We start from the raw sequence: 21,882 nt of genomic DNA on the forward strand, positions 1-21,882 counted from the left end.
TCTGTTCTGTCGGGCATTTGCTTTCCTGGCATTCTGGCAGGGAGTCATCCTTCAGCTAACTGGAGTGACCCTCCCACTGCCACCGGTCATAACAACATATTCCACGAGGTTGTCATAAACCTGGCCATAAAAGGCGATGCTGGCATTGATCCCGCAGCCTCGATTAACCGGAACACACCTGGGACAATACTGCGTCCATTCTCCTTTTGCAAATGGGTAAACTGAGCCCTGAGGTCATAAATAATTTGCCCAAGGCTGCGGAGTGATTTCTGGGCAAGGTCAGATGACAGAGAATGGATTCACGAGCCTGCCTCACTGGGAGGTTTTTGGCCTTTAACTACTGGTGAGGCCAATTTTCTGAACAGTTTTTTAAAATCTCAGATTCCTTACTGTTTTCTCCAGAACAGTGCTGCCTCCTCCTCTCACCCCTCTCCTCCCCACCATTTTTAGATTATTTTATTTCAGTTAAACATTTTTCAGTTTTCCCCTTTTACTGAAAAAAATGATGTTGAAAAGACACAAAAGACAACTTTTGTCCATCGTTCAAACAAAAATCTTGCCATTCACAGCACCGCTGCTATACCGGGATTCTATTCACTTTTGCACACCTTGGCCCCTTCTTTGCCGTGTGATGACGTATTTTTACTTGGTTGAAGTCTTAGTGAGTAGGCTGTTTTATATTCTGACAGTCTTACGGACCAGTCAGAGGCCGTGTTCTATTCTGTGTAATCATCATCTCAAGTATTTGTTTCTGATTAATACATGCTAATTTTAGAATATATGTGGACACTGAAAATTGTTAAAATCAGCTAGCATCCAACCACGCTCAGAATAACTGATGCATTTTCCTAGTCTCTAAACAGACATTTTTTATGTTAAGAATTGGAACTAAGGCTGCATAAACGAATTTCCGTTTGCTCCCCGCCCCTGAGCGAGGTGGAGCCAAGCATCTGGGCCTCAGTTTCCCCGCCTGTGGTCGCCATACCGGGGGCTGGAACAGGCGAGGGCTCGGCAGCTGTGCGTGTGCGCCGGGGCCGCCAGGGGGCGCTGTGGCCCGGGTGCGGGCGGCGGCTGCGCAGCTCGGCTCCTCCCGGGCACCGCCCCATCCCGGGCTCCTCTGCGGGTAAACAGACATGGCCGACGAGCGAGACCCGCAGGACGCTGCGCGCAACATGGGCAACCACCTGCCACTCCTGCCCGGTAACCTCCCAGGGCCGGTCCTTAGCGGCGGGAAGGGCGAGGCCGGAGCTGCGAGTGGCGCGGAGGAGACGGGCGGGCGGCGGGGCCGCACCGGGAAGCGGTCGCACGGCAGCCCCCGGCCTGCAACCGAGTCGCGGCGCTCCCGTCCCTGCTGGGTCGCCGCGGGCCGGGGGCGAGGCTTCACAGGGACGGGGACCCTGACCTTTTTGTCCGCCGGGGCTCCGAGGCAGCGGTCTGGAAATGGACCGACGTGGGGGGCCGGGTCAGGTTAGCAGCCATTACTTTTCCGGGACTTCGTCCCTTTGAGAAATGAGTGACAGCTGCCATTCGTGGATGGACCGTCGTAGGCCCTGCAGTATGCGCTTTGCATGCACTTCAATGTTTAATCCTCCCTACATCCCGATTTGGTGAGAAATGGATTGGCAGTTTAGTTTAATGACTTGCCCAAGGTCACACATTTGCAGTGAGCAGTCCAGCTGAGTCTGTCGGCATAGCCGGCATTTCTCAACCACTTCACTGCCAAGGCAGTCTTTGGTCTGTTTTTCTCAGGTGCGGAGTTCAAGCACGTGGTAGGATATGCTGAATTAGACTAAGGAGTGTGATGTTAAAGTCAATTTTCTCTTTTCTTTATGTTTTGCAAAAAATTAGACCTTGGTCTTATGTTCACATACTGTTAGAAAAAATACATGTGATAATTGTGCTGACTTGTCGTGGAGTGCTATAGATCAGATGTTTTACAAAAGGTGTTATCAGCCAAACTGAAGCCATTAGCTAAGTACCTTCACTGTAAGGCAGGAAGTGTGTTTGAGTGTCTTGGAAGTGACCAAGAGGTATGATACCCATTGTGATACTTGAGTTTTATATATAATCTCTACATGAGGCTCCTCAAAATATAGCTGGTAAGCTGGTAGGTGATTTAGGGCCTGATACGTGAATGCTATTATGGTTTTTCAGAGGAACTGGGAAAAGCACTGTGAGGTGTGTCTGCAGATACTCAAAGCATGTACTTCGGGTGGGGTTGTAGAGAAGGTGGCCTCGGACTTAGGTTGAGGGTAGTTGGGGAGTTTGCATCTCTTGCCAGTGGTGTTGGTTTTGTTTTGTTTTTTCCTGTGGGTTGCCAAGGAACTGTTGTGTGTTTCAGGCATTTGGCTAAGAAAAGGTGCTGAGAGGATTGATTTGTCCATGGGAGTTGCATGGATAGGAGGAGGAGATTAAATGCATACAGAAGGGGCCTTTTGTATAAAACCAAATCAGAGTCAAAGTCAGTGGTTGTTCCTGACGCCATCCTAGCTGAACTGGCGTAAAGATGGGTCAGCCTTCAACGGAAGAGCTGAGCTGTTGTTCCTTTCACAGACATCAGCCCCTCTCTGTCGGTGCCAGGTCCAGCGTTTCAGGGAGGATGGTGGAGAGAAGAGAGGGCTACTGATGCTATGTCCGCCCTCACATGGGTTCCCGCATAAGCTGAGTCATCAGACTTCACCCTGGTGGTTCTCAACAGTGTGTGTTTTGTCCAAAAATACGAGCAGTGAAGGACCCAGAGAGGTTATAATACAATAATGATGCTTTTCTAAATCATACATGAATTTAATTTGTACAGAAACATTGGATTACCTGTAAATCCATGTAGTATGAGTTGTTTTGAAGAGCAGTCCTCTTTAGGTGCTATGGAAATGGCTTAATATTTAAGATACAAAGAATCTCTCTTGGCCAAAGGAAACATTAATAAACAGCCAAATAGGAGAAAATGGGTGTCAGCCATATTTATGAGAAGACTACTGCATATAAGGAAATCATTTAGAGACTAGAAGTAAGAACAGTTAAAATGTAAAATTTTACGTTACAAATTTTAGCCTTTCAGCTAATAGTTGATCTTCTAAGCTTTATGTAAGGGATCAATCAAGTGGGTCTCTCCATAATGTTTTATCTGCTGAGAAGTTTATTGGGGGCATTTAAAAGTACAAGAAAAATGAGGTCAGAAAGGAGATTGAGCAGATCTCTGTGGTTTGTCTAGGCCAGGGTTTCTCAACCTTGAGACATTTGGCCTTTGGGACTGGAGAATTCTGTGTTGTGAGGGTTTGTTCTGTGGCTTGTATGGTGTTTAGCAGTATTCCTGGCCTCTGCCAACGAGATAGCAGTAGGACTCTTCTAGTTGTGACAAACCAAAAATATTTCCAGACATTTCCAAAAATCTACTGAGGGGCAAAATCACTCCTGCTTGAGAACCCCTGGTCCACGACGAGTGTTTTAACCTGAAGCTGGCTTGAAAAGGACAGACTCCCATTTAACACAACAGCACCCAGAGAGTGTAGCTTTTTCTAATTTCCATCCCTGTAATTGGTAACATAAGGTTTTTAAACTAGATCAGTTTAGTTTTCAGAACCTAAAACATCTGTTGTGGAGAAAGCTTTCTAAGACACTTCCTTTAAAATATGTCTTATTTTTCATACAAACTTTATTTTTCAATTTAAAACTTCAAGAAAAAATCCATAGTAAAATGATTACAAATATTTCATGTTTAAATATTATAGTGATAGCAGGGGAGTGATGTGACTGCTTGTGAAAATTTTTCTTCGGGTAGAAGTGATATCTTTTTTCAGTTTTAATTAACAGCTCTTCTTCCCTTTTGTCCTTCCTCCCCTGCCTCCTCCTTCCTGTCTTCTGTAGGAATTCTTGAAGGGTTTAAAACCTTAGAGATTGTCTAATTCATCCCTATCATTTTTTAGAGGTGGAGTCTGTTTTAATCAGGTAGAATGAGTAGTCTCAGGAGTCAGAATTAGTTACTGGCAAGGGAGAAGAGACAGATCTCTTTTACAGAGGAATTGCCAATAATTTATGCAGATACTCCCTCTTCAAGGAGCTGGAGTATAACCCCTCACCCAGTAAATGTGGGTTTTGCCTAGTGAGGAGTTTCCAAAGTGTACAGTGTGGAAGGGAGGAAATCGTAACTTTGCAGTGGAGAAACCTGACATACTTCCTTGGCCAGGTGGCCAGGTGATGAAGGTCAACATCAGCAGTGACATGTTGTAGTGATAGTATGGACCCTGGATTTAATGCAGTGGAAACAGCCCTTCACCTCTGAGGTCTTCCTCCCCAAAATGCATAACCAAAGTGTAATCCTGATAGTAACATCCAACAAATCCTAATCAGGCACACACTCCAAAAGGGTCTGACCAGTACTCCTCGACTGTGGAGGCCATCGAAACAAGCAGGTCCGGGAGAGCAGCCCTGAGGAGCCTAAGGAGACGAGATCGCCAATGTAAAGCAGTGTCCTGGAGTGGATTCTTGAACAGAAAAAAGGCATTAGCTCGAAACTAAGGAAACCCGAATAAAATAAGGACTTTAGTTAGTAGTAATATCCCAGTGCTGATTCCTTAGTTGAGACAAATGTAGTATTCTTATATAAGCTGTCAACTGTAGGGGAAATTGGATGTTAGAGATTACAGGAATGCTCTGTACTATCTTTGCAACCTTTCTGTGAATCTTAAAAACTATTTAAAAATTAAAAATTAGTTAAAAAAAAGTAGAGGCAGAGCTGAGCATAGGCCCCGGCCCGCCTCTTGACCATACTGTGGAGATGACCAAATGTAAGTGGTGTTGAGAAGGCCCTCTTCAAGGGCTCGGGATCTTCATAAAGGAATTACGCTTTTGAAGGGGAACACAGCTTGGACATTTTCATCTGTCTGGTTCTTTTCTTATAATAACTCTGCTTTTACAGCAGAGAGCGAGGAAGAAGATGAAATTGAAATGGAGGTTGAAGACCAGGATAGCAAAGACGCCCAGAAACCGAACGTCATAAACTTTGACACCAGTCTGCCGACATCACACACAGTATGTCACTTACCGACGGATCTAATATGACAAATACATACATTTAACTATAGATAAAAGTTCCTAAAAGCAGGACTGATTTTAGCATTATTGGATATTGCCTCACAATGTGGATGAGGATGCAGGCCATTTGCTGATAGATAAACACCCTCAGCTGTGATTTCCAAGCAGTTTTACACTCTGTCCTGGTGTAGTTCTTTGTGGAATTGTCTCCTCAGGTTTTTGCTAGTAGTGGAGCTAACTAAAGTACTTCTTACCCTCTGTACTACTTGCTTACAGGGGTGTTATTTAACATACTAACATTTTATACTAGTCATTTTTGATATTTGGACAGAGATATCTTAGAATAAAGTGTTTTTAAGTAAAAAATTGCTTTTAATTTTGTATGTGAGAGTTTGATCACAAAATACTGGAAATTCTGAGTCAAAAGTAGATTTCCATGTGGAATGTCAGTACACCAACTTTATTATAAAATGTGTATCTGTACCTTCTGTTTATATTTGTTTTCATCCGATTTGCTCCTCAGTTGTAGAGCGTGTGTCTGTGTTACGCATCTGTGCTGACGTGCGCCTGTGTGTGTCCTTCGACAGTATCTGGGCGCCGACATGGAAGAGTTCCACGGCAGGACCCTGCACGATGACGACAGCTGCCAGGTGATCCCAGTGCTGCCCCAGGTCATGATGATTCTCATTCCCGGGCAGACGTTACCTCTTCAGCTTTTTCACCCTCAAGAAGTCAGCATGGTGCGGAATTTAATCCAGAAAGACAGGACCTTTGCAGTTCTCGCGTACAGGTAACCTCTTAGGGTGAATTTGCCGACCACATTCTCCCTCGCGTAAGGTTAGTGGTAAAGCAAAAGCCGAGCATTGTTCTGTGGCCATGGGAGATTGGGTGTCTGTGAAGTGAAAGATTTTGAGGAAAAGATTGAAAATGCAAGTTGGAGTGTTTGTGTTGTTACCATTATTGTCTAGATCAGACATATGCAGAGTTGGACTTCCTAGTATTCAAAATTTTTTAAATCATTAATATTTAATTTAAAAAACAGTTCTAGAACCTTATTTTCAAGAACTGTTGCTCTTTAAAGATAAAGGGTTTTCACATTTTATTGTAAAGTATTACTTTTACAAAAGAATGGCTTGCACTTTTCTCTCTCTCAAAAATTCATAAGCAGTGCCCCAAAGACGGTGGGCACTCGGACTGGATTTCAGGTATCCTCGGGCAACTGGCAGCAAATGCTGGTAGAGGCAGGAGGTGCCTATAGGAAGCCCCGCCTCAGTACAGTGCTGCTAAGCAGCAGCACACATGGTCTGTAGGACTGAAGGAATCGTGGTTGGTTTGGGGAATGAGAGTTTAAACCCCTCTCCGTCCTAGATCATGGTCAGTGACGAGCAATTGATTCTTTTCCTCAGTGCTCTGATTGTCCTTCCTGAAGCCTCCTTATATGTGATTTTAAAATAAATAAAATTAGAGTACCTTTGCCTTAAGGGCTGATTGCTGTGAATCATTCTCCTGTATGTGTTGCTTTTGCCATCTTTGCATATTCAAAAATTTAATGTTCTAACCTGTTTCCTTTTAAAATTTACCTTGGAAGTAATATACAGGAAAGGGAAGCCCAGTTTGGAACCACAGCAGAGATATATGCCTACCGGGAAGAACAGGACTTTGGAATCGAGATAGTGAAAGTGAAAGCAGTTGGGAGACAGAGGTTCAAAGTCCTTGAGCTAAGAACACAGTCCGATGGGTAAGAAATACTATGTATCTTAAAACCAAGTGCACGTCCTAAGATTAATTGGTTTTCTGATATGTTTCTGTTACACTCACCCTTCACATTTTGTAACGTTTAGTTCTCTTTCCTTTGGTAACTAGCTAGGGCTTAGTTGTTGGCATCTTGGCTTTGGAGCCAAATCACCTGGAAGTTTTTAAAACGATAGAAGCTTCAGTTCCAGCCTCATTTCCCAACCCTGGACAGTGGTTTAGTCTGGGTTGAGGCTGCACCATCTTTTGCCATGATTTCCAGGTGACTTTAACATCCTCCCAGGGTTGAGAACAGTAACATAAACCCAAGGAGTGTCAGTGAGGGCCTGGCTTCTTAGAGATTGAAGACCTCTCTTCTGAGCGAAAAGGCATGGAGAGGCCAGAGCTCGGCTCCCCCGCAGAGCTCGCTGGGTGGCTGTATCCGCAGCGTTCCCCTGCTCTCCGGAAGCCACCGTGCTCACCTGCCAGCTGCTCCATGTGAGCTGTAGACACCACCTAGTTAGTGTCCACCCCAGGGTGAATTTTTATCACACGTAAATGTGTTACATAGATAATAGGTGATCAGATAATGCTTGTTGTTTCTGTACCTTGTGAATTGTGGAACCCTCTGCGTGTAAGTTCTGGCTGTTACCACGTTGGCATGGCTGTTGTGTTTAGGGCGTTTTGACAAGTTTAAGGAATACTAACCTCATTTTTTAAAAATCCAGTTCACCTCACTTTACCCTTCCAAAAATCAAAAACAAGTAAAGTATTTTTCCTGATCATCATATGTTTCTCTTAGGGGTGTGGTTCTTCAACTCTGGTACATAGGAATCACCTGGGAAATCTTGGCCAGATTCAGATTCTGGGGTCTGCCTGGTCCTAGTGAATTGCTCTTAGCTATAAACAGAGCTCAAAATTTCGTCAGACCTGTGTGGCACGGGTACTACCTTCCGAACACATGGCAATTCAGAGGTGGTCTGTTTTGCTTACATAGTGGGCATGCTTGGATATTGCTGAGTCACACGTGTAGAGATGTGTGAGGAAACCCTTTTGGGCTAGAGAGCACAGAAGGTGTAGGGGCGGGGCGCCAGAGCGTGAGGGGGGCTGTAGTTGTCCCGCCGTGGTTCCCCGGGGTCCTCCCCCAGAACCCTTACTGTGTCGGCTCGCACAGCAGCGAGGGTGCTGTCCTGTCCTTACTGGTTTGCATCTCTGTCTGTCTCGGTACACGAGCTGCTCGAGGACAGTGACTGAGACTTCCTTACATGCTTCGTTTAGGACCATGAATGTTAAATGAGTGAATGAAAGAATGCCCTCATGAGGGTGCCACGTAGTCGTAATTAGCAAGCTGTTTTGTTAGTACAGATTTTAGTATCAGTTTCATTTTTAAAGTACTTCCTATCCTCCTTCTTATAAAAATTTAATGATCTGTGAATACTGTATTAAGAAAGTGTATTTCTGAGACTGTGTTGATATCAATGACTTTTGATTGTGGGAAAATTATTTTGAACACAAGATGGCAGTAAACCATTAAGTCTGAAAACAGGTCCAAGAACATGTTTGACTCTAGTAAAGATTAACGTCGAACTGATGGGGCTGAACAGGACTTGGAAAGAGTGCATTGCCTCTGTGTTTCATAGACACACTAAGGCCTCTCACGACATGACTGTCTTCATGTAAGAGGCATCCATGGAATGAGATTTCTCTGGCTGCACTGTCTCACTTGTCCTAGAGCTACCTTCACTAGAAAAGGTGGGATGGAAGAAAGAATCTGTGGAGATCATCAAGTATTTATTTACTTCTCTTTTTCCAAATAAGAAAACCTAGAAAGATTAATATACTGGTGAAATTAAGTGATTTGCCCTAAGTTATGCAACTAGTAAGCAACAGGGCATTGCTTATAGGTCCCCGACTTCCCAAACCAGTGCTCTTTCCACGAGACCAGCATTCCTCCATAGCATGTTTGAAAGTTACGCCAATTTCCTTTTCAGCAAAGTAGGAACGGGTATCAGTCATTTTTCTTTGATATAAGTGACCCTTCAGATGTAAAAATTAGATGTTGTCTTATAACCTTTCCTAGGTTAAGACTCTTTGTCTTTGACATGTTCTGAACACACAAATTTGTTTTGAAAAATAAATTTTTGTAAAAAGTATATTATTGCATCACTATAAAACCCCTCAGAAATTCTACAGCATCTCTTAGTATGTGGAGAGAAAGGAGATTAATATCCCATTTGGAATTATAAGAGAAGTTCTTACCTGTCAAGTTAAATAAAGCTGCAAAGCCTAGGTAGTTAAAGGTATATATCTTAGACATTTTATTCTAACTTAAAATGTATAACTGTACCTTCATTCATTTTTCATTTGATGCAGAGACAAGATAACTTCTGTTGAATTGGGTCTGCAGATTGGAGATGGCATTAGTCTTTTCTTACATAAACCACTCTCATTATGCTTCATGTTTCTACAGTTTATATTTGTAGTTTTTCTTTACAGAGAGATTCCCAAAGTAATCACAAGGCAGTCTGAGTGCAGAATCCTTCCAGATTTGTGCATTTTTTTCTCTCTACTGTCAGAACTGTCTGAAGCAAATTTTAAAGTTTTTTTTATGGCTCAACTTAGTATTTCTTAAAGCAAGTTTATTTTTGTATTCATATTTCATTGGTTTTTATGTTGCATAAGTTATGTAACCATAATCACAAAACTGCCATAAACAGGTGAGAAGAAACAAAAGTAGCTCATGTTAAAAACAAATTAGCTGCTGGGAGAGAACCGAGCTGTGTGTGTGAGCAGAGACCCTGGGCACGCTTAACACAAGTAACATCATTGCTTAACCTTGCAGGGCAAGACGGACCACTTTCACTGTAGACTAATTATTAAAATGATCAGTAAGCCGATTCCAGTAACATAAATGTTTTGATCATAACAAAATGTTATATAATAGTTGGATAAAACATAATTCTTAATTTAGTTACAATGACCGTAATGAAGAAGCAGGTTTTTAAAAATTTCTATAGAATGGTATACACTTTTGCTTTAAAAATTTGATTACCAAGAATTTATGTTCATATGTCATACATTAAAGTTCACTTTTTAATGAACTCTAGTGTGAGAACATTTTAATACAGTTTGGACACAGCCTTTTCTTCTTCTTTTTTTTTACATTTTCCAAAGTCATATAAACATAAATTTGAGCTTGCAGGAAAGAATGGAATTAGTGGAGTGAATCTAATAGTACCATTAAGGTAAACATGTATTTTCAGACACACTTAGTTGTTTCCATTTAATAAAAAGATTGACCCCTAAATTTTTGTGGGTCAAGACAGTGGTTAATATGAAAGACCACCATAGAATTCCTAAACATGATTAATGATGAAAGACACTTTTAATATATTTAACTTTGTCAATCTGACAGTGATGTGCTCAGCATTTGAATGTACTGAAGCATTCTATATTTCAAAAGCTATACTCTAGGAGATAACAGTGCCTCCTTAGGGAAAAGCTCATAGAATACAGCCTTCCTGATAGCATTAGTTCATGATGTTTGCAATTATGATACTCACAAGTAGCATTTTGGAGATGAGGACTTTACTCTTATGAGAATTGTAAGTAATTTTTAAGTATAGGTAATGCATATTTTGATTCTTTGTGTATTCAAGTTAAATGTTTGAGAACAAGAAAAGGACTGCACATAGAAATAAAGACATGTAGTTCTCCAGTCTTATTTTAACTCATCCATGTGAATGGGTTCTTGATTTTCTCTTCCTTGGATTAGATTGCACTTAATGAGAAGGGACAAGTGTAAGTCAGGTGGTATGAGGAGACAGGGAGCTGGGAGGGGTGGGGTGTCAGAGAGTGGCTAAGAAATTCATTGATAAGTATCGAGGTATGCAGAAGCAGTTGGTTGTATTTGCCTTTTTTTAACTTCATTTATAAACTGTATTTACCTGAAATGTAGAGATCTCCCACAGTGAGATTAAAAACCCATAACCTTAGGCTTTCTTTAACTTTGGTGTAACTTGTGAAATACAGCATTTTCTGAAAATTCCCTGTATGTTGATATCTGCATTTGATCAATATGTTTAAAGGAGTTTGAAAGTCTTAGTATTTAAAATTACTCGTGATGTTTAGAAACTTAATAGTTTGAGTTAGTTTATATTAAAAGTGAACACCATGCTTGGTTCTTTTCATTCTAGAATCCAGCAAGCTAAAGTGCAAATTCTTCCTGAATGTGTATTGCCTTCAACCATGTCTGCAGTTCAGTTAGAATCCCTCAATAAGTGCCAGATATTTCCTTCAAAACCTGTCTCATGGGAAGACGAGTGTTCATATAAATGGTGGCAGAAATACCAGAAGGTGAGAAACTAATTTTTTATGCATCCTCCAAAATGAAGACAAGGTTGTTTTTTAAGAAAAAAAAAACTCTCATGATTCATTTCCCAGACACCTCTGGCAGTACTGTAGCTGCATTTGATCAAAGCTAGAGGTTCTAAAGCTTCTGTAGGCAGCCATTTATGTAAAGTAGTTTGCAGAAGGCGTCATAGGTCACAGCGCTCCCGGGTGTTCTTGCTAGCATGTCTGTCGTATATTAGTTAATAGCTTTTTGTTTTTTAATTGTATAGTAATCACCTGCTAAACTATCATCAGATCAGATGTTTGGCTCTTGAGTCATAAACAGATTTTCTTACGGAAAGGAAAGTTTCTGGTAGCACAGCAGTAGTAGAGTATGTTTTACTTCTGCACTTCTGAAAGAAAAGCTGTGTTTTAGCCATCTTTTTGTACAATGCCAGTCACATCACCAAAATTGGCTTGAGATGGCATGCTCTTTAAAAGTATTGCTTGTTTGGGCCTTAATTCATAGGTATATAATCGTTTTAACCGGATCATCCTTTCTCTTAGAAAAAAATGGATGAAGCTTGTTTCTACTCATCTGTGAGATGTACCAGTTTTGAGGATAAAACATTAAGTTTTTACCATTTCTGCCTAAAGGAAAAGAGTACTCATTTCTTAATTTAAAACAAATTTAGAACAAATTGTTTTATTGAGGTGTATCTTTTAAAAGTATGGAAAACAATTACCATTGTAACCTGAAAACTCCTACATTAATCATCCCTTACCCTCTGTCAGGTAGACGAGTGCAGGTTTTAATTTTATGTAAATTAGAATAGGATCCTAATTTTATGTACATCATATAGATTATTCCTAAAGGGGTTTCATACAGTAGTCTGCGTCCTGCCAGTTTTAACATTCTTGCGGTAGAATTAATCCAGTTTTCAGGGAGATCTTCATAGGCGGGAAGGCTGCCTGCTGGGCATCAGGCTCATAACCGGGTGTGTGTAGACTTCTTGGTCTTGTTACTCTGTATCTCACTTGACCAGTCTGAAGCATGGTTTTATGTGTTTCAGTGTTTCTAAGACAAGCTACTAAGAAAGTTATAACTAGACTGCTTAAGAGTCCAAGCAACCTTGAGACTAACAGTGTGTGGTCACAGCAACGCAGCTTGGTCCCAGGGCATTCGGACTTGGCCTTTGCTGTGGGTTGTCACTGGCTCACAAGGGCCAGAAGCCACAAGTGTGCAAAGACCAGATCTTCTGGCCTTTCTGTGTTGTCTTTTTTGTCTGATAATATAACAATTCTGGACTCTCAAACATCAGCTTTCAGTTATTCTCATACTCACCCAGGACTAACCAGAAAGCACTAAGTAATGAGAGAGGCCTAAAAGGTTTTAAGATACATGGCTTTATCCCATGTCTACTTCAGAGTTGGGTTTAACGGGTTCCCTTGCGTTTGAGTAGAGTTTTTTAGGTTCTGGAATTTGGATCTAGATCACTCTGCCAAGAGGAATTGCTAGCTTATCCATTTTGGACTCCAGATGACCTCTCAGCCCTGTTCCATTTTGGAGAGACCAGTTAGAGCCATTCTGTGCGCATCAAAACTGGAGCCCGATGCAGGGAGAAGACAGTGGATATGTCGGCAGGAAGCCCACGTGTGGTGGTGCTGCCCCAGTGGTGCGACGTGTTGCCCCATTTCCTGAACACTCACTTATCATGGAGCTGGGGGATGTGAGGCTGCTTCTCGTTAGACAGTCTAGGGCCACAATTCCTTTCTTTGTGGAACCTATTTGTATCTGGTTTGTACGTCCCACCGCAGTTTGAAGCAGTGCATCCATGTGTGTCCATGTCTGAGGTGGTTAATGTGGTCAAAATTGGGAAATGCTTATGTGATGTTAAGCTGACTCAAGCGGATCGGGTGGCCACACACTTTCCCTGCTAAAGGGTAGTGAGGGTAGGCTCCAGCAGTGTGCTCTTCCTGAGCTGTATTCAGTGAACCAAGAAACCGTGTAACCTCTGAACATTTTCAATTGAGAACCAACCATCCCAAATGACTTAGTTATGTAGCTTCCAGAATGTTCCCTGTATGTACTCTCCTCTGACAAGGGAGCGTTAGAGATGTCCCTAATGACTGGCAGTCAGGAAACTCCCCAAACCCACTTTCGGCCGGAGGCCTTGCGTGCTCTGTGATTCGGTGTTTCAGAGTACTGTTCACGTGTCTCCTTTCCTAGCCCAGTGTCTTTCCTCACTGGCTTTATGGCAGTGGGCTTCTCCAGGAGTGGGGAGACTGCTCTCTGACCTCTACTTACAGGCACTCCCTGCTACCCAGACTGTCTGCTTGTTTATAAAGCCCACGAAGTGTTGAATATGAAATGTGAAAAAGAAATCAAATTTGGGAACATATTAAGAAGGGTCGATGACCATTGTTCTAGTCCCTGCTGCTGTGAAAGCCACGGCCCCTCCGGCTTATCCTACAGAGCAGGGCGGACGTGAGCGCCCATTCAGAAGGGCAGGGCCCTCAACAGGTCAATTTCTTAGTCTTCTTCCAACAGTTTCTTTATGAATGCCCAAGTAAATACTCTTGCACCTGTCCTCCTCCTCCTCACTGTGAAAGGATATATGCTGTCCTGGACCTTATTCTCTGTTAACTGTGTATGAAATTCTGTGTGTCAGTTTTGGACACTGCTTCCTTCTTTTCAAAGCTGTACTTTCATGGATACACTATCCTTTGCATAACCAGTCCCTTATGGATGACAGCTGTGTGCTCAGTGTGTGTACAAATGACCTTCCATACAGGTCATCAGATGTAATTTTGAGAAGTGGAATCACTGACCGACAGGGCAATTGCTTCTGTGATTTATGGTGGGTATTCTCAGAGTACCTTCCTAAGCAGGCTGTTGCTAGGTGTGGTCTAACGATCGGTGTTTCCCCAGGGCCTGACGGGCTGTGTAGTGTACAGTGTGGAATGGAACGCCCTTCACTAGCCCCCAGCATTGACAGCTCTGTCTATATTGACAATAAGACTGTTTTTGCTTCCTTTTAAGTCATGTGTTCACCAGAGTACCCCTTATAATTGAGTGAGCGGCCCAGCTTTAGTTTTTGTTTTTTGACATGCTTTCCTCACTTAGCTTCATTGTTTCTAGATTTTGACGTAAAAGGAGATGTGTGGCCCTTCCTTTCAACTTGCTCACTTGGACACCATTTTGGTTTGCGAGTGGCCTGATTTCAGTGTTGTGTCGCAGGGACTGGGCAGGCCCAGGAGAGGGAAACAGCTGGTGGGTAGAGCAGTTAACACACTGCATTTATCTGTCAGGTTATGAAGGGTGTTGCCCCCGAACCATTATAATAGTGACATCATTCATCACAGATCAAAATAGCAAATACAAAAATGATGAAACAGTTTGAAATACTGCAAGAATTACCAAAAGGTAAGAGAGGCACAAAGGGGGCAAATGCTGGGAGGATGGTGCCAGCAGACATGTGCAGAGCAGGGTCGCCACACATCTTGCGTGGTGAGGTGTGAAGATGCAGTGTCTGCCAAGTATAGTGTGGTCAAGTGCAGTCAAACAAGGCACCTCTGTACTTGGAGTTCATCCCGGACTGTCTTTGGGTTGCTTCAAATGCAAGAACTATATTGGGCCAAAAAATCTCAGTAAAAAAACCTGTTGGTGTAAGTAGTCTGTGGGCCTCCCAGACCAAGCCCGTGCCTGTTCACGTAGCAGCTCCAAACTAAATGCTCCTCAGGTTGACTCGGGCCTCCTCCCCGGCATCCTGGCTCCTGACGGAGCTCCCATTGCTCACCATCACAGAAGAGTACTGTCTCAGCTCCCAGAGCTGGGGAAGACTAGGGAGGGCAGAAGGGATGAGCTCTGCAGCCTGCTGGTCATGTCCTGCTGGCGGGCCCCAGGTCCGTGTACCTGTGCTAGGGCCCACATTTCCTCACTCCATGCCTGATCATTGGTCTTGTAGCTGCAAGCCTAGGGTTTCCCTTTTATTTTGGTGAACGTTCACTTGCTTTTCTTGTTCCACTCTGGTAAAGTCCTTTTTCAGGTGCGTTATTACTTTTGTACCTTGTCTCGTGTGTCCTGCCGTGCCTGTTGGTCACTGATGACAACCAGAGATCTGTCTGTCAGGCTCTGCTTACTGAGAAAAATGTGATCACTCTTCATTCTGTCGGTTTGACGTACCTTCTTTGATGGGGTGGAGAGTATTCCATAATGTAACATGTTCTAATGCCCTGAAGTATTGTTAGTTGATGTTTAGGTTTCCAATGTGTGTTGTTGTTAGCACTGCGGGCGGGAATGCATCCTTTCAATCATTTTTCTCTTATACCACTTCTCTTCCCAAATATTCTTGGTTGTATTTACATGTTTATTCTTCAAGATAAATTTTAAATTATGCTTCTAAAATCCAGTTATCATTAGTATTGCATTGAATACTTTGAGCACTGGCATCTTAATTATTTGGTCTTCCCACTGAATATTAATTCACATTTTTATATGGATTCAGATCCCAAAATACAACAACTGGAGATACATAATGGTTTTCTCATTTCTCCCAGTTTTATAAAACAGGGGACTTGACCATGAAGTCTCAAGCGTATACCATCATTTAGTTCTTGCCGCTGCCGGTCTCTGGAGGACTCAGGGAGAGCCATCTAAAGTTCTGACACAGTTCAGATTACACTATGGGGCTTTCACTGCAGATAATGCACAAGTAATTACTAGTGTCAAGGCAGATGACGTAGTCCATAGAGGTGTGATGTTTAGTCCTCTTCCGGCTCATCTTATTTTTACTAAGTTGTCTTTAGCATTGAAATTTTAATATTTGAATTCTTACATTAAGAATCAGGATTCTAGTTGCAGTATATACTTGAAGGATATAAAATCATGATGGTCATATTTAATTATTATCTACTAGAGGATTGTCCACAGAATTTTCCATCTTTCTGAAATTAGGAAATCCTTTCTTGAGTCAAAATGCTTTTTTCAGATGTTGCTTTCCACCAGAGGAATCTTATTCTATAGGTTTTTTTAAGTGACTTTTTTTTGGTTGTTTTCAGAGAAAGTTTCATTGTGCAAATTTAACTTCATGGCCTCGCTGGTTGTATTCCTTATATGATGCCGTAAGTACCTTGAATATTCTTTTGGGGTAAGCCACGTCAGAAGGGCCGTTGTTTACACTCCTCGGGTTTTAAGAGTATGCATTGCCACATCTTGCAAAACTCACTGGGAGACAGTTGGAATACTTCAGAGGATCTGGGTTTTACACACACACACAGTTTTCTCTGTGGCTTGGAGCAGATTACATCTCTAAAGGGGTTTTTTTAAATGGGGAAAATGGCAGCTCTTATACTTGCCACGTAGTACACATTCAACAAATGTTAAGTCACTTCCCTTGGTGAATCACCTTTCCCACAAACTCAAGTCCTGGGAAAACTACACAAGCAGATTTTGAGCCCTTATCATGTACACAACATTAAAGGAAACTATATCGCCCTCTGCCCTCCAGCAGCTTCAGAGCCATTACAAGTAAACAGCGCACAAGAGGCTGTCTCGCATACACTTGTAGGAAGATAGTGCGGGCCCTGCAGTCCCTATGGACTGAGTCAGAAATGGGGACCAGAGAGGCCAGTTCCAAGCAGTGCGTACACCGTACCTGCAGGGCAGCGAGCTGGGAGCAGGGCCCCCAGACAGGCTGTGAGAGAGGCTGGAGGAGCCAGCCTGGCTGCGGACTGAGGGGCTGGACTCGGACTTGGCTTGTTTGTGGAAGGCAGATATGTCGAAACTGGGGCTCAGATTTAACTACATAGTGATCTTTCTTCAGTTGCTATCAAGGTATTAGTTCTGTTAAGAGTTGGACAGGTGACAATGTAAAGTTCCGTGCACCTTATTACGGCTGCTTTTATTTCTAACAAGGAAACCTTAATGGATAGAATCAAGAAACAGCTACGTGAGTGGGATGAAAATCTCAAAGAGGATTCTCTTCCTTCAAATCCAATAGGTATGAAACATCGTTTCCTTCCTGTGGCCTGATGTCTTCTTACCAAAAGAAGTTATTTAGACTTTAATGAGAACAAAAGTTTAGTATTTTTTTATTCTCAAGTGTGTACGCAAAGCTCTTGCTTAGAGCAGCTTAAAAAATTACTGTTTTGTAGCTAATGTAACAGTTGTTAAGTTCTGTGCCCCGATTTCAGGCAGGGTTTTCGTAAGAACTTCAAATCACAGTACATAGCTCACGCATAGAAACACTTTCTAAGTGTAAAGAATCTCCTTTCCCTGTTGTTTAAAGTAGTTTTACAAAGTGACCCCAGTTTTAGGACTGACCTTATTAACCTGTATCTGTGTATTAGGTACAGGTTAGTTATTTTTCTAGTCTCTAAGCAAGTAAGTGACATCTTTTACTTAACGTGGATTTCATGTTTATAAGAGTATATAGTTAGTAGTTGGTATATTTTAGTATTGTCTGTCACTGTGTGGAACCTGGTCTTTGGGGACCTTGTAGAGAAAGGTTTATCTGAGTCATGATATACTTGGTATCTACCTGCTTCCTAAGTTTAAAGTTGAAAAACCCACTGTGTCTCCAAGATTTTTCTTACAGAGTAGCTGCCTGTCTTCCTATTGATGATGTATTAAGAATTCAGCTCCTTAAAATCGGCAGTGCGATCCAGCGACTGCGCTGTGAACTAGACATCATGAACAAGGTGAGTAAAGCGCGCGCATTTCCCCCCCCCCCGTCGGCGTGCAGCTGTGCTGTGCTGTTGGGACGAGCGGAGTAGCTGCCTAGACGGTCTAGGCACATGGTCGTGCAGTTAGAAAACTCACATTCAAAATGTTTTAAAGGATAAAAATTACATTGGGCATCATAGAAACTCAAATAACATTACGTTCAAATACTTAAGAGTTTGTGAAAACACTTGATTTCTTCATGGTACAGCTACAGTTATATCAGTCACTATATGTGAACAGCCCATCTCAGATTCTTGCTCCATCTTTAAAAGTGTTTTTGAATGTTGGGAGGAAACATGCAGGGGCATATAAACTGCTTAGAGAAGTTTTTCAATGAGCTGTGTGCAATTACTTAATGACATGAATGTAAATTTTTTTAGTGTACATCCCTTTGCTGTAAACAATGTCAAGAAACAGAAATCACAACCAAAAATGAAATATTCAGGTGAGTTCTTTATTACATTTTTAGTAATTACATTTCCCCCTAATCTTTGTTGAAAATCTGTGCATTATGTAACAACATCATAAGGACTTAAATGAAGGCTGTGGGCACAAACAGCCCAAGGTAAAGTGGGACATGCTGCTGAGCATACACTGTGTCTTAGCTTACGATGCCTGCCCAGGGATGACCACGCAGTGCCTTGTGCCTGCATTTCCGCTCTGAGATTCCTTTAGGTGAAGGTGAGCTCAGTGTATTGTACTATATACACACACATACACACCTGTATCTTGAGACTACAAGTGGCTGCCAACCTCCTGTTTTTGTACTAAGATTCTGCTACTACTGAAGTGGTTAAAATCTGTAACTGTTTTTAAAATCTGTTCTTTTTAAAAATCTAACCACTAGAATTCATGTGGCCTTGACTCTGTGCTCATTCTGTTTTAGTTTATCCTTATGTGGGCCGATGGCAGCTTACGTGAATCCCCACGGATACGTGCACGAGACGCTTACCGTGTATAAGGCTTGCAACCTGAATCTAATAGGCCGGCCTTCCACAGAGCACAGCTGGTTTCCCGGGTAACATGGTGGTGACTTTTTTGGTTTTGTCTTAACTGGGCAGAAAACAGAAAAACTCAAGAATCTTAAGCAGAGTTGTTGTAATATAGCAGATAATTTTCAAGCCTTTCATTTCATGAATGGCTACAAACAGCTACTTGAGTAAAAAAGTTACACAGTTCATCCAAACTTCCTAGTCCTGTCAGCTCATTCTGAATCAACTGCTTTATAACTTGGGAAACTGTACCTGAAGCACATCTAATAGATGAAGGTACAGAAAGCACTCAACTGTGCTTGGCCTAGTAGGCCTTGGTTTTTCAAAGTATTAACTCCAGGCCAGCAGCACCACCCAGGAACTCTCTTTGTCTTCTGTCCAGTAAATCCTAGGTCAGCCTTTTCTTTTGAAAAAGGCAGGCTGAGTGGGGAACAGTGATACACTCATCTTGCCAGTTGGACTGAGTATCTTCTTACATGACACGGCTTGTATTTCTGAGATTAAATATCTGTTAAAAATCTTATCTTCTCCCCCAATTCCCTAAGTGTGATGCTCACAGAAGTGTGTGTTTCTAGGCTGACAGTGATACCAAACAACAAAGGAAAAGCAGCTGTAGTAGAATGTGATCTTGGTAACCAGCAGTTTCTGTAAAGGAACTCCTATTAATATTACTTTCTCTTGGCACTGAGGAAAAAAATAACTCATATGTAAAAATGGATGCCTTACCATAATGAAACATACAAATTAGAAAGTTTGTTCTGGTATTTGTTCTTCTCAATCTTTAGAATTTGCCTCAGGTCTGTCTTGGTGATGTGTTTCTGTGTAGGCTTAGGGGACAGCGATGCATTTCTGTAGCTGATGCCTCTCTCTCTCTCTGCAGGTATGCCTGGACCATTGCCCAGTGCAGGATCTGTGCGAGCCATATTGGATGGAAATTTACTGCCACTAAAAAAGATATGTCACCCCAAAAATTTTGGGGTTTGACTAGATCAGCTCTGTTACCCACAATCCCAGACACTGAAGATGATATAAGCCCAGACAAAGTAATACTCTGCTTGTAAAGCAACACGGTAGGATAACATTATTTATCAAGTTGGTATTCTAAAACCAGATTTGCTTTGGAAATAACTGCTCTTTATGCATACCTAAGTAAAAAGTAACATTACATGGAAAGTTGCAGTTTCTTAGTTGAAGGGTATGTGAGGAGGCTAAAAAGCAGACCAGAATGCTTTGTTTTTAGGAATACCAACTTCAGGTGCCATTACCTTGTGGACTCTGAGCTGCCTAGTGGCATGTCATCAGTAGGACATGAAGACATCTCTGAAAGGGATGAGACTGTTTCTGGCACAAAGCGTATTTGCATTTCCTGCAATGTGAGGTTAATCATCTGCTTCTGAACGGAATAGCATGTCTGTTATCAGTGCTCCAAATAGCTCAAGTTCCAAAAGCTAGAGTAGCCAGCACATGTCCCTTTTGGAAGGAGGCCAGGCAATGTTATTATTTTAATTTTTTTGTTTGAATACTTCTGATACTCATTTGTAAATTTTGAAAATATATTAAAGAGAGTTAAAAGCTATACATTCTGGGCTGCTCCCCCATCCCCCCTCTGTTTTCATGTGCGTGTTTGAACTATGATTGTGATTAGGTTCACCTTAAACTTTGGTACAGTGAACTCTGAAGCACAGACACTAGAAGGGATAAGTTAAAGGTTGTTTTGTTCAGAGTTGAGACTCTTTAAGAGAAAAATGAAATTAAACATTCATTTTAAATAATATACAACAACCTTAGATCTAATTTTCAAGTTCTAGTCAAGTTCTAGAATTAGACCAATTTGCTACCTACCTCTTTGCCTAAACCTTCAAGGTTTTATTGGATCCTTTCACATGTGTACTATAAACTTTGTTTTAGGTCAAAAACTTGTCTTTTACCACAAACTGTGTGTTCTATTGCGTAGCACGTAAAGCAAGTAAAGGAAGAGCAGCTCAAAAATGCTGTCGGTTTTTTAGCCTAGGCCTTGTTTCACAAGCCCAGGATGGTGGTAATGTTTTTTGCAAACTACTTTGTCTTCTTAGCAGCACCTTTACATCACCATCTAAAGCAGTGGCAGAGGGAACATTTGCCCCCTGCAGGGTTTACTCAGACTGCTAAATTGACACTTGCAAATAAAAACTACTCTGATACATAAAAACATGCATATACTACTATTTTAAGTGTTTTTGTACATGACAAACCTGGGATTCTACAATGTTGGGTCCAAATGAGTGCAGTGTAGCCTCGGTTAGTACTCTGTGTGTCACACTTCCTGTTAGCTGGGCTTCAACAGAAATATGCTTTCCTAAGATCTGAAATTGGTATTTGCCCACACAGTAAGGAAAACCAGAATGTCACAGTTGAAATAACGTGCTATGTACCTATTTACCCAATGAAAATTTACCCAATGAAAAATATTTAGGGCTCAAATCTTGAAAGAACAAATTATATAGGCTTACCCTTTTCATTAGTGAAAGAAATGGACTCCAAAGGGCAGGGGTATTGTCACTTGCATATACAGGCCACCTGATTGATACTCAGGTACCACACACATGATCTTCCAAACCCAAGGAAAATGCTTATGAAAATAACAGGCCCAAGAGGAGAACCCTCAAGCTAACCTTTCCCAGGCTTGGAGTGCACAGTGAAGGAAATCACTAACAGGATGTGTCAACAACCTCAACAAACCAGTCCAACACACCTTGTACAAATTCCAGCCCCCTGGGACATCTAAATAGGACATTTCATACAGATCTGTCACCTATTTTCAGGCACAAGATTATTCTGTAATTCAGATAAGACCTTAAATAACTCAGTTCTTTCAGTTGCAAACACTTTTCTTTAAGACAGTTACCCCTTTTTAAGATCCATCTTAGTAATGCCCTATGCAAAAAAAGAAAAAACTTAAAGCCTAGAACAAAAGGGGTAGGAACTGTTCCAAGAAAATTACCAGATTCATAGATAGAAATCAGATTAGGAGTAGGTTAAGTGCCTGAAATAAAACTACGTGTCACAAAATAAGACAGACCTTCTTCTCGA

At 41.8% G+C, this 21,882-nt stretch overlaps 2 protein-coding genes across 7 annotated transcripts in view; one reads left to right on the forward strand and one right to left on the reverse strand.

Moving 5' to 3' along the window:
- The first annotated feature begins 1,049 nt into the window (after positions 1 to 1,049).
- On the forward strand, positions 1,050 to 20,391 carry CRBN (cereblon). 4 transcript variants are annotated; one of them, XM_036878561.2, is made up of 11 exons: positions 1,051 to 1,200; positions 4,916 to 5,028; positions 5,619 to 5,821; positions 6,620 to 6,769; positions 10,959 to 11,118; positions 16,156 to 16,218; positions 17,012 to 17,096; positions 17,681 to 17,796; positions 18,202 to 18,266; positions 18,708 to 18,839; positions 19,694 to 20,391. In XM_036878561.2, exons 1-11 carry the CDS (start codon positions 1,134 to 1,136, stop codon positions 19,872 to 19,874), a joined length of 1,335 nt encoding a protein of 444 aa, XP_036734456.1. In that variant the 5' UTR covers positions 1,051 to 1,133; the 3' UTR covers positions 19,875 to 20,391. The 4 variants fall into 4 exon arrangements, with proteins under 4 accessions (XP_057363181.1, XP_036734458.1, XP_036734456.1 ...); XM_036878562.2 differs by having other exon boundaries at positions 1,103 to 1,200; positions 4,919 to 5,028; XM_057507198.1 differs by lacking the exon at positions 18,708 to 18,839 and having other exon boundaries at positions 1,050 to 1,200.
- Positions 5,790 to 21,882, reverse strand: part of TRNT1 (tRNA nucleotidyl transferase 1) — a 31,817-nt gene continuing 15,724 nt past the window's right edge. Inside the window, exon 8 of one of the 3 annotated variants that reach the window (XM_036878557.2) lies at positions 5,790 to 5,923. The gene's annotated coding sequence lies outside the window, so the exon portion shown is untranslated. Of the gene's footprint in view, positions 5,924 to 18,256; positions 21,727 to 21,882 lie in introns of those variants that run through there. The other 2 variants (XM_036878556.2, XM_036878559.2) reach the window with 2 other exon arrangements.

Source organism: Manis pentadactyla, chromosome 1, assembly GCF_030020395.1.
Source record: "Manis pentadactyla isolate mManPen7 chromosome 1, mManPen7.hap1, whole genome shotgun sequence".
NCBI classification, from domain to species: Eukaryota; Metazoa; Chordata; class Mammalia; order Pholidota; family Manidae; genus Manis; species Manis pentadactyla.

What these genes read in the sequence shown, in the direction of transcription:
- CRBN (XM_036878561.2), top strand. Translation starts at nt 1,134, where the DNA reads ATGGCCGACGAGCGAGACCCGCAGGACGCTGCGCGCAACATGGGCAAC. An exon ending in TTTGCAGTTCTCGCGTACAG is followed by an intron (nt 5,822 to 6,619) that starts GTAACCTCTTAG and finishes TTACCTTGGAAG; the next exon opens with TAATATACAGGAAAGGGAAG. An exon ending in AACTAGACATCATGAACAAG is followed by an intron (nt 17,797 to 18,201) that starts GTGAGTAAAGCG and finishes AAATTTTTTTAG; the next exon opens with TGTACATCCCTTTGCTGTAA.